General features: G+C 51.8%; 1 protein-coding gene across 1 annotated transcript in view; it reads left to right on the forward strand.

Annotated features, from left to right (window-relative positions):
- LOC147107517 (cell surface glycoprotein CD200 receptor 1-B-like) overlaps positions 1-14,969 on the forward strand; it is a 39,735-nt gene that overhangs the window by 14,914 nt on the left and 9,852 nt on the right. Inside the window, exons 4-5 of the mRNA XM_086006591.1 lie at positions 2,090-2,222; positions 14,321-14,348. Coding sequence (XP_085862717.1) covers positions 2,090-2,222; positions 14,321-14,348 — 161 coding nt within the window. The remainder of the gene's footprint in view (positions 1-2,089; positions 2,223-14,320; positions 14,349-14,969) is intronic.

Below are 14,969 nucleotides of genomic sequence, written 5' to 3' on the forward strand. Positions count from 1 at the left end.
TCAGTGATAGGAAAGATACTGGAATCCATACTAAATGAAGTGATAGAAGAGCCAGAAAATATAATAAAATTAGTCAGCATGGATTCCGAAAGGTTAAGTCATGCTTAACTGACCTGATAGAACCTTTGAAGAGGTAACGTAAACAGTAGACAAGGGCAATGTAGTAGATGTCATATACTTCGATTTTCAAAACGCCTTTGATAAGGTACCACATGGTAGGCTCGTGACAAAGGTTAGGCATGTAGAGTCAGGGGACAAATAGCTGAATGGATAGTAAATTGACTAAAAAATAGAAAGCAGGGAGTAGGGGTAAAGGATAGTTACTCTGGTTGGAGGAAGGTAAAATGTGGTGTTCTACAAGGATCAGTGATGGGACCACAGTTATTCATAATTTACATTAATGATTTGGACTTAGGAATAAGTAACTCAGCACTTTTTGATGAGGTAACACAGAGGGTAGATGAGGGCAGTGCAGTTGATGTTGTGTATGTGGACTTTCAAAAGGTGTTTGAGGAAATACTACATATTAGGCTTGTTAGCAAAATTGAAGTCCATAGGATAAAAGGGGCAGTAGCAGCATGGATACAAAATTGGCTAAAGGATAGAAAACAGAGAGTTGTTGTGAATGGCTGTTTTTCAGAGTGGAGGGAGGTATACAGTGGTGTTCTCCAAGGTTCAGTTCTAGGACCACTGCTGTTTTTGATATACATTAATGACTTGGACTTGGGGTACAGGGCACAATTTTGAAATTTGAAGATGACGCAAAATTGGAAGTGTAGTAAACAGTGAGGCAGATAGTAATAGACTTCAAGAAGACATAGGCAAGCTGGTGGAATGGGCGGACACATGGCAGATGAAATTCAATGCAGCGAAGTATGATGTGATACATTTTGTTAGGAAGAATGAGGCAAGACAATACAAGCTAAATGGTACAATTTTAAAAGAGGTGGAAGAAGAGAGAGGCCTGGGGGTGTTTGTGCACAAATCTTTGAAGGTGGCAGGACAGGTTAACAAAGCAGTCAATAAAGCATATGGGACCCAATCGCCAGGAAGTTATGCTAAACCTATATAAAACACTATTTCGGCCCGAGCTGGAGTATTGTGTCCAATTCTGAGCACACTGCAGTTTTGCAAATATATTCCTGTTCCATGAAATTTTCCAATGAATCTACAAAGATTCTACAAATCTTTGAGAAAGGCGATGTAAAATTTTACATTTTATTCAGTGCTTAAATGATACAGATTATGTTGTGAGTAAATGAAGTGATGAATCCTGTATTAAAAATGAATCTGTTATATTTCCTTTCCTGTCAGAAGAAATGAAATGCCTTGGGCTTCAACAACAACTTGTATTTATATAGCGCTTTTAACATAGTAAAACGTCACAAGGTGCTCCACAGGAGCATTTTAAAACAAAATTTGACACCGAGCCACATAGGGAGAAATTAGGGCAGGGCTTGGTCAAAGAGGTAAGTTTTAAGGAGGGTCTTAAAGGAGGAAAGAGAGGTAGAGAGGTGGAGAGGTTTAGGGAGGGAATTCCAGAGCTTAGGGTCGAGGCACCTGAAGCCACGGCCACCACTGGTGAAGCGATTGAAATCAAGAATGCTCAAGAGGCGCAGATATCTCGGAGGATTGTGGGGCTGGAGGAAATTACAGAGATTGGAAGGGGCGAGGCCATGGAGGGATTTGAAAACAAGGATGAGAATTTTGAAATCGAGGCATTGCTTAACCGGGAGCTAATGTAGGTCAGCGAGCACAGGGGTGATGGGTGAACGGGACTTGGTGCGAGGCAGGAGAGTTTTAGATGACCTTAAGTTTATGGAGGGTAGAACGTGGGAGGCCAGCCAGGAGCGCATTGGAATAGTCAAGTCTAGAGGTAACAAAGCATGGATGAGGGTTTCAGCAGCAGATGAGCTGAGGCAGGGATGGAGTTGGGCGATGTTCCGGAGGTGGAAGTAGTCTTAGTGATGGCACGGATATGTAGTCGGAAGTTCATCTCGGGGTCAAAAACGACACCAAATATCTTAATGAAACATTCCCAACAACCAACTCACAGCAAAAGAACTAATTAGTGCTTATGTTTTTGCAGATTCACAATCGACTTCAAAGAATTTATTTCATATCTATCTCATTACTGGTGTCCTAGTTGCTTGCCTGTGTCTCCTTGCAGTAATGCATTTTGTAGTTGGATACTTCGACCTAAAAAACCAAACTGCATTCAGGTGAGCTTGCCAATTGTATGAACTATCTTTATGATCATGTCAAAAGGGAATGGAAATAATTACATCCAGTAATTGAAATTCAAAATTTACTCTCCTGATCGGTGCAGATATTTATAACTTTATCCTGTTGTTGGTAATACTTGCCCAATCTGCCTGTTGTTCACTGTCTGCCTGTCAATGAGTCTCACAGTTGTCACCTATATGCTACATTTCACAACTCATGGTCACAGTTCACTGTATTTAATATAGGAGGTTTCAGTTTTACTTGTGTCAAAGTCATCATGATGTCAATGGAAATAAAAACCAGGAAAGGTGTAAAGCTGGCTGCCGATTTGCTGTCGCCCATTTAACATTGTCACACAAAGTCAAAATTACCCCCTCATTTCTCAACTGATTTTAACTTTTTTTTTGTTTTTTTTTACTCCTGCCAACATCTTCACCATCTACCTTTGTGCCTTCTGCCATGGAGCTTCTATTCTCTGCCCCCAACCTCATTCTAAAGAGACCACCACATGCTTCCCATTGGGAAAATCCAAGTATTTTGTTTTTGGATAAAGAGTAGTAGTGGATGGAGGACAGGCTGATCGGGAGCAGAGGAGGCTCATGGCACCCTACTTAAGAATATACAAACCAAGGTGCTCCTAGCTCCAGCTGCCCCAGAAGCAGTGCTTGTGGAGGCTGCACTTCACAAGAGAAGTAGGTCCACATGCTTTAACCCATCCTAATTATACCGTCATCATAGGAACCACGGTGGCTGTGACAAACACTGCCTTCCTGAACTTTTCTGCTATGGGGTCATTCCAGGCTCCCACTGGACATATCAGTAACATTATTTAACCAGCTGTGCATGGATGCATAAAGCAAGTCACATATACTTTGTTTTCTAGGGAAAGCCAATTCATCCACTTCTGCCTGGACAATCACCAGTAGCATGACAGGGCACGGCAATTTTGCAAAATGTCTGGTTTCTCAAGGTCAAAGGAGTCATAAAGCATATGTTATCCCTTGATCAATCCCATCAATCTGGGAGTGCTCTGTAATATAGTCTGGCTAGGGTCCCAAAAGGGTGGCAAATATAACCCCACTATTTAAAAAAGGAGGGAGAGAGAAAATAGGGAACTACAGACCCATTAGCCTAACATCAGTAGTAGGGAAAATGCTAGAGTCTATTAGCATTAAGAAACTATCAACGGGATTAGACAAAGTCAACATGGATTTCTGAAAGGGAAATCGTGTTTGACAAACCTACTGGAGTTTTTTGAGGATGTAACTGGTAGAATAGATAAGGGAGAACCAGTGGATGTGGTGCATTTGGATTTTCAGAAGGTCTTTGATAAAGTCCAACATAAGAGGTTAGTGTGCAAAATTAAAGCACATGGGATTGGAGGTAATGGCCCAGAAATTCGGGTCGGGGGCTTCCCGCGGGTGCAAGCCCCCGACCTACACTTACCTAGCGCGCCGGCAGTTGACCTCTTGGCCTGCATGGAATTCCTCTCCGAGGCCTGTCCCAGAGGCCGGCGCGCTATGCTGGCGTGTCCCAGGGGTGTAGTTAGTGCGATGCGTCCCCTGGGATCACGTGAGCAACAGGCAGCCAATCAGAGCAGGGAATGCTCCATTCATAAGTCTTGACAGATAGACCTGTCAAAACGTATAAATGCTGAGGCTGTAAAACTGTACTTTACCTTCAAATACATTTTTTAAAAACATCACACTTTGTAAATCTATCTATATATATAAAAGGATACATCTGTCTGTCTGTCTGTCTGTCTGTCTGTCTGTCCTTCGGTGTGTGTCTGTCTGGCTATGCACTCAAAAGTTATAGAGCGTACCTACACGTGCGTTACATCAAAAGAAAGCTTACGATTCCAAAACGGTCGTAAGCGTATTTACGTTTCGGCCGGACAAAAATTGCGCCCGCGGTATCCAAAAAACGTACAAACGTTCAAAATTCCGCTCATTGGCATCTCATTAGCATCTCTCTCTTCCCCCCCAGTCGCTCTCTCTCTTCCCCCCCAGTCGCTCTCTCTCTTCCCCGCCAGTCGCTCTCTCTCTTCCCCGCCAGTCGCTCTCTCTCTTCCCCCCAGTCGCTCTCTCTCTTCCCCCACAGTCGCTCTCTCTCTCTCTTCCCCCCCAGTCGCTCTCTCTCTCTCTTCCCCCCAGTCGCTCACTCTCTCTCTTCCCCCCCAGTCGCTCTCTCTCTCTCTTCCCCCCAGTCGCTCTCTCTCTCTCTTCCCCCCCAGTCGCTCTCTCTCTCTCTTCCCCCCCAGTCGCTCTCTCTCTCTCTTCCCCCCGTCGCTCTCTCTCTCTCTCTTCCTCCCAGTCGCTCTCTCTCTCTCTTCCCCCCAGTCGCTCTCTCTCTCTCTTCCCCCCCAGTCGCTCTCTGTCTCTCTTCCCCCCAGTCGCTCTCTCTCTCATCCCCCCCAGTCGCTCTCTCTCTCTCTTCCCCCCAGTCGTCTCTCTCTCTCTTCCCCCCCAGTCGCTCTCTCTCTCTCTTCCCCCCCAGTTGCTCTCTCTCTTTCCCCTTCAGTCACTCTCCCTCTTCCCCCCCAGTCGCTCGCTCTCTTCCCCCCCAGTCGCTCTCTCTCGTCACCCCCAGTCGCTCTCTCTCTTCCCCCCAGTCGCTCTCTCTTCCCCGCCAGTCGCTCGCTCTCTTCCCCCCCAGTCGCTCTCTCTCTCCCTACCAGTCGCTCTCTCTCTTCCCCCCCAGTCGCTCTCTCTCTTCCCCCCCAGTCGCTCTCTCTCTTCCCCCCCAGTCGCTCTCTCTCTCTCTTACCCCCCAGTCGCTCTCTCTCTCTCTTCCCCCCCAGTCGCTCTCTCGCTCTCTTCCCCCCCAGTCGCTCTCTCTCTCTCTTCCCCCCCGTCGCTCTCTCTCTCTCTTCCCCCCGTCACTCTCTCTCTCTCTCTTCCCCCCCAGTCGCTCTCTCTCTCTCTTCCCCCCCAGTTGCTCTCTGTCTCTCTTACCCCCAGTCGCTCTCTCTCTCATCCCCCCCAGTCGCTCTCTCTCTCTCTTCCCCCCCAGTCGTCTCTCTCTCTCGTCCCCCCAGTCACTCTCTCTCTCTCTTCCCCCCCAGTCGCTCGCTCTCTTCCCCCCAGTCGCTCGCTCTCTTCCCCCCCAGTCGCTCTCTCTCTTCCCCCCAGTCGCTCTCTCTCTTCCCCCCAGTCGCTCTCTCTCTTCCCCGCCAGTCGCTCTCTCTCTTCCCCCCCAGTCGCTCTCTCTCTTCCCCCCCCAGTCGCTCTCTCTCTTCCCCCCCAGTCGCTCTCTCTCTTCCCCCCCAGTCGCTTTCACTCTTCCCCCCAGTCGCTCTCTCTCTTCCCCCCCAGTCGCTCTCTCTCTTCCCCCCCAGTCACTCTCTCTCTTCCCCCCCAGTCGCTCTCTCTCTTCACCCCCAGTCGCTCTCTCTCTTCCCCCCCAGTCGCTCTCTCTCTTCCCCCCCAGTCGCTCTCTCTCTTCCCCCCCAGTCGCTCTCTCTCTTCCCCCCAGTCGCTCTCTCTCTTCCCCCCCAGTCGCTCTCTCTCTTCCCCCCCGTCGCTCTCACTCTCCCCCCCGTCGCTCTCTCTCTTCCCCCCGTCGCTCTCTCTCTTCCCCCCGTCGCTCTCTCTCTTCCCCCCATCGCTCTCTCTCTTCCCCCCCGTTGCTCTCTCTCTTACCCCCGCCGTCGCTCTCTCTTCCCCCCCGTCGCTCTCTCTCTTCCCCCCGTCGCTCTCTCTCTTCCCCCCCAGTCGCTCTCTCTCTTCCCCCCCAGTCGCTCTCTCTCTTCCCCCCCAGTCGCTCTCTCTCTCTCTTCCAACAACAACATGCCCTCGAAAAAGCCTCGGCACCGCCGGGCACTCCAGCTTAAACTATAAATGACATTAAATAACTATTTTAAACAAAAATTTAAATTTTTGAAAAAAGTAATTTTCTAAAAAAACGGGGCTAAAAATAAACTTACCTTACTTTAAAGTATTTAAAAGTAAAAAACCTGTGGAAAAACTGTTTTAATTTTAAATAATTGACCACTTACCTTTGAAAATGAAGTCCTTACGGCTGCGTTTTACATTTCTAAAATGTACAGACTTACCCGCACGTTTAAACCTGTAAAAAAAAAAGGAAGTTCATCGCGCACGCGCAGACTCCCACGCAGACTCCCGCGCGCACGTGTTCGACCTCTGAACCCCTTGGTTCAGAGGATCGGAAGTGCCGGTTTTCCGCGCATGCGTAGTGCATGCCAGATTCCGGCACTTCCATTGGGTCCACGCGTGAGTACTCCGTCCGTACTCACGCGTTGGGACCCGAATTTCTGGGCCAATATACTGGCATGGATTGAAAATTGGTTAACAGACAGGAAACAGAGAGTAGGAATAAATGGGGTTGTTTCGGGGTGGCAGGCGGTGACTAGTGGTGTATCGCAGGGATCAGTGCTTGGGCCCCAGCTATTCACAATATATATCAATGATTTGGATAAGGGAACCAAATGTAATATTTCCAAGTTTGCTGACGACACGAAACTGGATGGGGTTGTGAGTTGTGAGGAGGATGCAAAGAGGCTTCAAGGCAATTTAGACAAGTTGAGTGAGTGGGCAAATACATGGCAGATGCAGTATAACATGGATAAATGTGAAGTTATCCACTTCGGTAAGAAAAACAGAATGGTAGAGTATTATTTAAATGGTGCTAGATTGGGAAATGCTGATGTACAAAGGGACCTGGGTGTCCTTGTACACCAGTCACTGAAAGCAAACATGCAGGTACAGCAAGCAGTTAGGAAGGCAAATGGCATGTTGGCCTTCATTGCAAGAGGATTTGAGTACAGGAGCAAGGATGTCTTACTACAGTTGTACAGGGCCTTGGTGAGACCACACCTGGAGTACTGTGTGCAGCTTTGGTCTCCTTACCTAACAAAGGATATATTTGTCATAGAGGGAGTGCAGCGAAGGTTCACCAGACTGATTCCTGGGATGGCAGGACTGTCGTATGAGGAGAGATTGGGTCAACTAGGCCAGTATTCACTAGAGTTTAGAAGAATGAGAGATGATCTCATTGAAATTGAGCTGATGACTGCACAGTGTTCAGCGTCATTCACAACTCCTCAGATAATGAAGCAGTCCATGCCCGCATGCAACCAGACCTGGACAACATTCAGGGTTGGGCTGATAAGTGGCAGGTAACATTCGCGCCACAGAAGTGCCAGGCAATGACTATCTTCAACAAGCGAGAGTCTAACCACCTCCCCTTGACATTCAATCACATTACCATTGCTGAATCCCCCACTATCAACATCCTGGGGGTCACCATTAACCAGAAACTTAACTGGACCAGCCACATAAATACTGTGGCAGCAAGAGCAGGTCAGAGGCTAGCTATTCTGTGGCAAGTGTCTCACCTCCTGACTCCCAAATCCTTTCCACCATCTACATGGCACAAGTAAGGAGTGTGATGGAATACTCTCCACTTGCCTGGAAGAGTGCAGCTCCAGCAACACTCAAGAAGCTCAACATCATCCAGGACAAAGCAGCCCGCTTTATTGGCATCCCATCAACCACCTTAAACATTCACTCCCTCCACCACCGGCGTACCGTGGCTGCAGTGTGTACCATCTGCTAGATGCACTGCAGCAACTCGCCAAGGCTTCTTCAGCAGCACCTCCCAAACCCGCGACCTCTTCCACCTAGAAGGACAAGGGCAGCAGGTGCATGGGAACACCACCACTTCCAAGTTCCCCTCCAAGTCACACACCATCCTGACTTAGAAGTATATCGCCGGTCCTTCATCATCACTGGGTCAAAATCCTGGAACTCCTTACCTAACAGCACTGTGGGAGTACCTTCACCACACGGACTGCAGTGGTTCAAGAAGGCGGCTCACCACCACCTTTTCAAGGGCAACTAGTGATGGGCAATAAATGCTGGCATTGCCAGCGACGCCCTGATCCCATAAATGATTTTTTTTTAAAGAAATGTATAAAATTCTGACAGGGCTAGACAGACTGGATGTAGGGAGGATATTTTCCCTGAGTGGAGGGTCTCCCTGTTTCCTTTCTGACCATGAGCTTTTAGATTCAGTGTACCTGCTCCCCATTTATTTTTCTTGCTGGTATACTGCTAGCCTCGAACTAACCACTTTGGGCCCTATGCCCCCCACATATGTCATATGACCTCTGACCCTGTGAACCCTGGAACTCCATGATACCCATGGCCTGTGACACCCTTCCCTCTGCCCCATCGCCTGATGCCTGTGACTACTGGCCCTCATTCCCCACCTCCCATATCCCCTTATTTATCTTCTCCTCTCAGTGACTTTTCTTTGTAACTGAATTTTTAAACAATAGGAATCCTGTCCGATCACATGAACATATAGACATATAAATATATAATATTACCAGATTAAGTGCCTTAACAAGCTAGGAGTCTCTTTTTAGCACAAATATTAGAGGTTTTCAGTTTTTTAAATTTACCTTTACAGTCAGCAAATCTATATATATCTATATATATAAATCGGTACATCTGTCTGTCTGTCTGTCTGTCATTCTGTCATTCTGTCTGTCTGTCATCACGTGTGCGTCTGTCGGGCTATGCGCTCGAAAGTTACAGGGCGTACCTACGCGCGCGTTACCTCCAAAGAAAGCTTACGCTTCCGAGGCGGTTTTAAGCGTATTTACGTTTCGGCCGGGCTAAAATCGCGCCCGCAGTATCCCAAAAACCTTCAACGTTCCGCTCATTAGCATCTCATTATCCGCTCATTAGCGACAGAGTGACCTCGAGCTCGACCAATTGTACGCCGGGTTGCTGGCGTGTGCCGCCGAGCCAATCGGTGCGTGTGTGGCCGGGCCTTATCGTTCTGAACCGAGGTGAGTCGCCGCCATCTTGATTCCAAACTTTTCCTTTCTTTTTCCCGCTTTCTGCGTCTTTAAAAAAAACGTTGCTTTTAAAACACATATTGTTTTTTTAAAAAATGATTTAGAAATGAATTAACTTATCTAATCTCATTAATGTTCCTACCTTTCCCTGTTTTTCCAGGTAGGCCTCGAAGCCTCGGCTTCTCCTTCGCACCCACGCCCGAGCTAGGCAATTCCCGGCCCCACTCAAAGGCTGGAGGGCCGAGCCTCAGCCCAACGCCGCTAGGGTGTGCGCGCAGCAGGAGCTGAGACGCAGCGTCTCTCTCTGGCTCGGCCGGGGGGCGGGGCTTGCTGAGCGTCCAGCGTTACCCTGGCAACCGGCCCGCCGGCCGTCTCGCACAGCCGCAATCGGCGGTCTTCACCTCGGGGGAGGCCGCGACCCTCGGGGGGGGCCGCGACCCTCGGGGGGGGCCGCACGCAGCAGGAGCAGCTGAGACGCGGCGTCTCTCTCTCTGGCTCGGCCGGGGGGCGGGGCTTGGTCAGCGTCACGGTTACCCTGGCAACCGGGCCCGCCGGCCGAGCCAGAGAGAGACGCCACGTCTCAGCTCCTGCTGCGCGCGCAATCGGCGGTCTTCACCTCGGGGGGGGCGCGACCCTCGGGGGGACCGCGACCCTCGGGGGGGACCCCCCGCCCTCCCTTCCCCCCCTTTTTCCCCCCCCTCCCTTCCCCCCTCCCTTCCCCCCGCCCTCCCTTCCCCCCCGCCCTCCCCCTCCCTTCCCCCCCTCCCTTCCCCCCCGCCCTCCCTTCCCCCTGCCCTCCCTACCCCCCCCGCCCTCCCTTCCCCCCTCCCTTCCCCCTCCCTTCTCCCCCGCCCTCCCCCCGCCCTCCCCCCTCCCCTCCCCCCCGCCCTCCCTTCCCCGCCCTCCCCTCACCCCCTCCCCTCCCCCTCCCCCCTCCCCTCACCCTCCCCCCCTCCCTCCCCTCCCCTCCCCCCTCCCCCCTCCCCTCCCCTCCCCTCCCGCTCTCCCCTCCCCTCCCTCTCTTCCCCCCAGTCGCTCTCTCTCTTCCCCCCAGTTGCTCCCTCTCTTCCCCCCAGTCGCTCTCTCTCTTCCCCCCCAGTCGCTCTCTCTCTCTCTTCCAACAACAACATGCCCTCGAAAAAGCCTCGGCACCGCCGGGCACTTCAGCTAGTCTTATCTTATATATATAAAAGGATACATCTGTCTGTCTGTCATTCCGTCTGTCTGTCTATATTGAATTAAATCGAAAGTTATAGAGCGTACCTACACATGTGTTACGTCGAAAGAAAGCTGACGATTCCAGAACCGTCCTAAGCGTATTTACGTTTCGGCCGGACAAAAATTGCGCCCGCGGTATCCAAAAAACGTTCAACATTCCGCTTATTATCCGCTCATTATCCGCTCATTAGCAATAGAGTGACGTCGAGGTCGACCAATCGTACGGCGGGTTTCTGGCGCGTGCGGGCCCTCCTACGGTTGAGTGACGGGACGATTGACCAATCCTACGCTTCGGTGACCTGATGGTCCACCAATCGGTGCATGTGTGGGCGGGCCTTATCGTTCTGAACCGAGGTGAGTCGCCGCCATCTTGATTCCAAACTTTTCATTTCTTTTTCCCGCTTTCTGTGTCTTTAAAAAAAAAGTTCCTTTTAAAACAGAAATTCTTTTAAAAAAAAGTTAATTACTTTCAGAAATTGTTGTTAAAAAAAGTTAATTACTTTCTAAATCTTTTATCTAATCTCATTAATTTTCCTACCTTTCCCCGTTTTTGCAGGTAGGCCTCTAAGCCTGGGTGTCTGTTGCCAGCCATGCTGGACCCTAGGCAATTGTTTTGTGGCAAGCTCCTCCCACCCCTCACCCCCCCACTTCGGTCTCCCCCATCACGTGATGGTTGACCAATCCTATGACGTGAGTGGGCGGGGCCTGATGCTTAATAAGACAGAATAAGTAAAAGTTACTTTAGTCTTCGCGAGCGCTGGAGTGACTGCAGCAACTATTGCAACGTAAGTGAAGAGATAGAGAATAAATAATTCAGTTTTTATATCTTCTAACTTTATATCTTCTTTCCTTAAAAAACTTTCGGTTTTCAAAAGGCGAAAGTTTTTCACGAAAGAAGATATAAAGTTAGAAGATATACAAAAGCCGAAATTTTTTAAGGAAAGAACATATAAAGTTAGAAGATTCCGATTTTGTACTTTGCAGCTACTTTTTTTAAAAGTAAATAAATTTTGCAGTTTTTATTAAGAAAATGTTTTTTCCGTGCTTCCAACCGACATGAGAAAATGGCCGCCGGCTTCTTCACGCACCTTCAAGGCTGGCCGCACCCGCCCTGAAGGCTGGCCAGCTTTTTTTTCTTTCTGCCCCCGCCCCCTATCCCCTCTCCTCGGTCCCCCCCCCTCTCAAGTGTTAACCCGGCAACCGGCTCTCGAGATCGGGAGGGGAGGAGGGTTACCCCGGCAACTGGGCCCGGCCACCTTTCATCCTGGCAGCAGTTCAATGCAGCGACACCACGGCGCCATATTTGATCCTGGCGGCACGACAATTTCCTCGTGGCGCCATCTTTGATAATGGCGGAACTTCAATGTGGGCCCGAACAGTGCCATCTTTAGTCTGGGCTGGTCGGTTTCTTCCTCCTTCCCTCTCTCCTTCCCCCTCCCTCCCTCTCTCTCCCCTCCCTCTCCCTCCCCCCCTCTCTCCCTGCCCCCCCTCTTCCCTGCCCCCCTCCCTCCCCTCCTCTCTCCCTCCCCCCTCTCTCTCCCTCCCCCCCTCTCTCCCTCACCCCCTCTCTCTCCCTCCCCCCTCTCTCCCTGCCCCCCCTTTCCCTTCTCCCCCTCCCTTCCCCCCTCCCTCCCCTTCTCTCTCCCTCCCCCCCTCTCTCTCCCTCCCCCCTCTCTCCCTCCCCCCTCTCTCTCCCTCCCCCTCTCTCTCCCTCCCTCCCCCCACTCTCTCTCCCTCCCCGCTCTCTCTCCCTCCCCCTCTCTCCCTCCCTCCCCTCTCTCCCTCCCCCCTCTCTCCCTCCCCCCACTCTCCCTCCCCCCACTCTCCCTCCCCCCACTCTCCCTCCTTCCTCCCCTCCACCCCCTCCTCCCTCCCCTCCCCCTCCTCCCTCCCCTCCCTTCTCCCTCCCTCCCCCCTCTCCCACCTCCCCCCCTCTCCCACCTCCCCCCTCCTCACCCCCTCTCCCTCCTCCCTCCCTCCCTCCCCTCCTCCCCCCTCCCTCCCCTACACCCCTCCCCCCTCCCCTCCCCCCTCCCCCTCTTCCCCCCAGTCGCTCTCTCTCTTCCCCCCAGTCGCTCTCTCTCTTCCCCCCCCCAGTCGCTCTCTCTCTTCCCCCCCTAGTCGCGCTCTCTCTTCCCCCCCCCAGTCGCTCTCTCTCTCTCCCCCCCCACAGTCGCTCTCTCTCTCTCTTCCAACAACAACATGCCCTCGAAAAAGCCTCGGCACAGCCGGGCACTCCAGCTAGTAAAAGGATACATCTGTCTGTCTGTCATTCCGTCTGTCTGTCTGTATTGAATTAACTCGAAAGTTATAGAGCGTACCTACACGTGCGTTACGTCGAAAGAAAGCTGACGATTCCAGAACCATCCTAAGCGTATTTACGTTTCGGCCGGACAGAAATTGCGCCCATGGTATCCAAAAAACTTTCAACATTCCGCTCATTATCCGCTCATTAGCATCGAGTGACGTCGAGGTCGACCAATCGTACTGCGGGTCCTGGCGCGTGCGGCCGTGCCCTCCTACGGTCGAGTGACGGGACGATTGACCAATCCTACGCTTCGGTGACCTGACGGTCCACCAATCGGTGCCTGTGTGGGTGGGCCTTATCGTTCTGAACCGAGGTGAGTCGCCGCCATCTGATTCCAAACTTTTCCTTTCTTTTTCCCGCTTTCTGCGTGTTTCTTTTCACATCTACATTTCCAGCAAAAAAAAAGTTGCTTTTAAAAGACAAATTGTTTTTTAAAAAAGTTAATTAATTTGTAAATCTTTTGTCTTACCTCTATAATTTTCCTACCTTTCACCGTTTTTCCAGGCCTCAAAGCCTGGGCGTCTGTTGACCAGCCACGCCTGAGCTAGGCGCCTCCCGTCGCGATCTTTGTGAAGGCTGGAGGGGGCGGGCCTGAGCCGAGCGTCGCCACCCGCCGCCATCTTAGTAAAGGCGGGCGGGGCGGGAGTCAGCGTCCGCGTCATTTTCTGCCCGGAGTGCAACTTGAGTCTGGCCGGGCCTCACGCGGTAGGTTGCGCGGCGGCATCTCTCTGGTCTTGAAGCCAGCTCGGGCGGCGACATCGGGAGATCGCGGGGGCGGGACATCGGGAGATCCGGGGGCAGGACATCAGGAGATCGGGGGGGGCGGGACATCGGGAGATCGGGGGGCGGGACATCGGGGGACGGAAGATCGGGGGGCGGCACATCGGGAGATCGCGGGGCGGCACATCGGGAGATCGCGGGGCGGGACATCGGGAGATCGCGGGGCGGGACATCGGGAGATCGCGGGGCGGGACATCGGGAGATCGGGGGCGGGACATCGAGAGATCGTGGGGTGGCACATCGGGAGATCGCGGGCCGGCACATCGGGAGATCGCGGGGCGGGACATCGGGAGATCGCGGGGCAGGTCATCGGGAGATCGGGGCGGGACATCGAGAGATCGGGGGGCAGGACATCGAGGGATCGGGGGGCGGGACATCGGGAGATCAGGGATCGGGAGATCGGGGGCGGGGCTCGGGGACTCCCCCTCTCCCCCTCCTCTCCCCCCTCCCCTCCCCCTCCTCCCCTTCCTCCCCCCCTCCCCCTCCCCTTCCTCCCCCCTCCCCTTCCTCCCCTTCCCCCCTCCTCCCTCCCCTCCCTCCCCCCCTCCCCCTCCCCCCTCCCTCCCCCCTCCCCCCCTTCCCCCCTTCCCCTCCCCCCTTCCCCTCCCCCCCTCCCCTTCCCCTCCCCCCCTCCCCTCCCTCCCTCCCCCCTCCCCTCCCTCCCTCCCCCTCCCCCTCCCCCTTCCCTCCCTCCCTCCCCCCAGTCGCTGTCTCTCTTCCCCCCAGTCGCTCTCTCTCTTCCCCCCTGTCGCGCTCTCTCTTCCCCCCTAGTCGCGCGCTCTCTCTCTCTCTCTTCCAACAACAACATGCCCTCGAAAAAGCCTCGGCACCGCTGGGCACTCCAGCTAGTATACTATAATGACTTACAGCACCTTGAAAAGTAAACAAAACACAAAGTCTAAAATCTTAAAATGTATACTTTTCCTCCGTAATTTACAGCTATGTTTTTTCTACAGAAATTGCTGTGCCTCCAGACCCAGTCAGGTAAGAGTCATTTCTAAACTTTTTGCAGTTTAAAAAAATATTTAGCGTAAGTGGTCATTTTCTTCCATTTGACTCTGTATTCTGATATTTTGTTAGCAGTTTGTGAATGGTTTTGTAAGAAGTGGAGTGGGATCCTTATCTTCAATGGTCATCACCAGTTCAGTTCAAATAAAACACTTGAAGAGAAGTCAAAGTTAAATTAATAACCAAAGATCAAAGTGTCAGCCATGGCTCAGTTGGTACCACTCTAGCCTCTGAGTCAGAAGGTTGTGGTTTTAAGTCCCACTCCAGAGACTTGAGCACAAAAATCCACGCTGACATTCCAGTGCAGCTCTAAGGGAGCGCTGCACTGTCGGAGCTGCCGTCTTTCGGATGAGACGTTAAACTGAGGCCCTGCACGCTCTCAGGTGGACGTAAGAGATCCCATGGCACTATTTCAAAGAAGAGCAGGGGAGTTCTCCCTGGTGTCCTGGCCAATATTTATCCCTCACTCCAAAAAAACAGATTATCTGGTCATTATCACATTGCTGTTTGTGGGAGCTTGCTGTGCACAAATTGGCTGCCGCATTTCCTACATTACGACAGTGACTACACTTCAAAAGTACTTCATTAGCTGTAAAC

The sequence above is a fragment of the Somniosus microcephalus genome, chromosome 14 (genome assembly GCF_052327205.1).
Source record: "Somniosus microcephalus isolate GS21.2 chromosome 14, FLI_Smic_1.0, whole genome shotgun sequence".
NCBI classification, from domain to species: domain Eukaryota; kingdom Metazoa; phylum Chordata; class Chondrichthyes; order Squaliformes; family Somniosidae; genus Somniosus; species Somniosus microcephalus.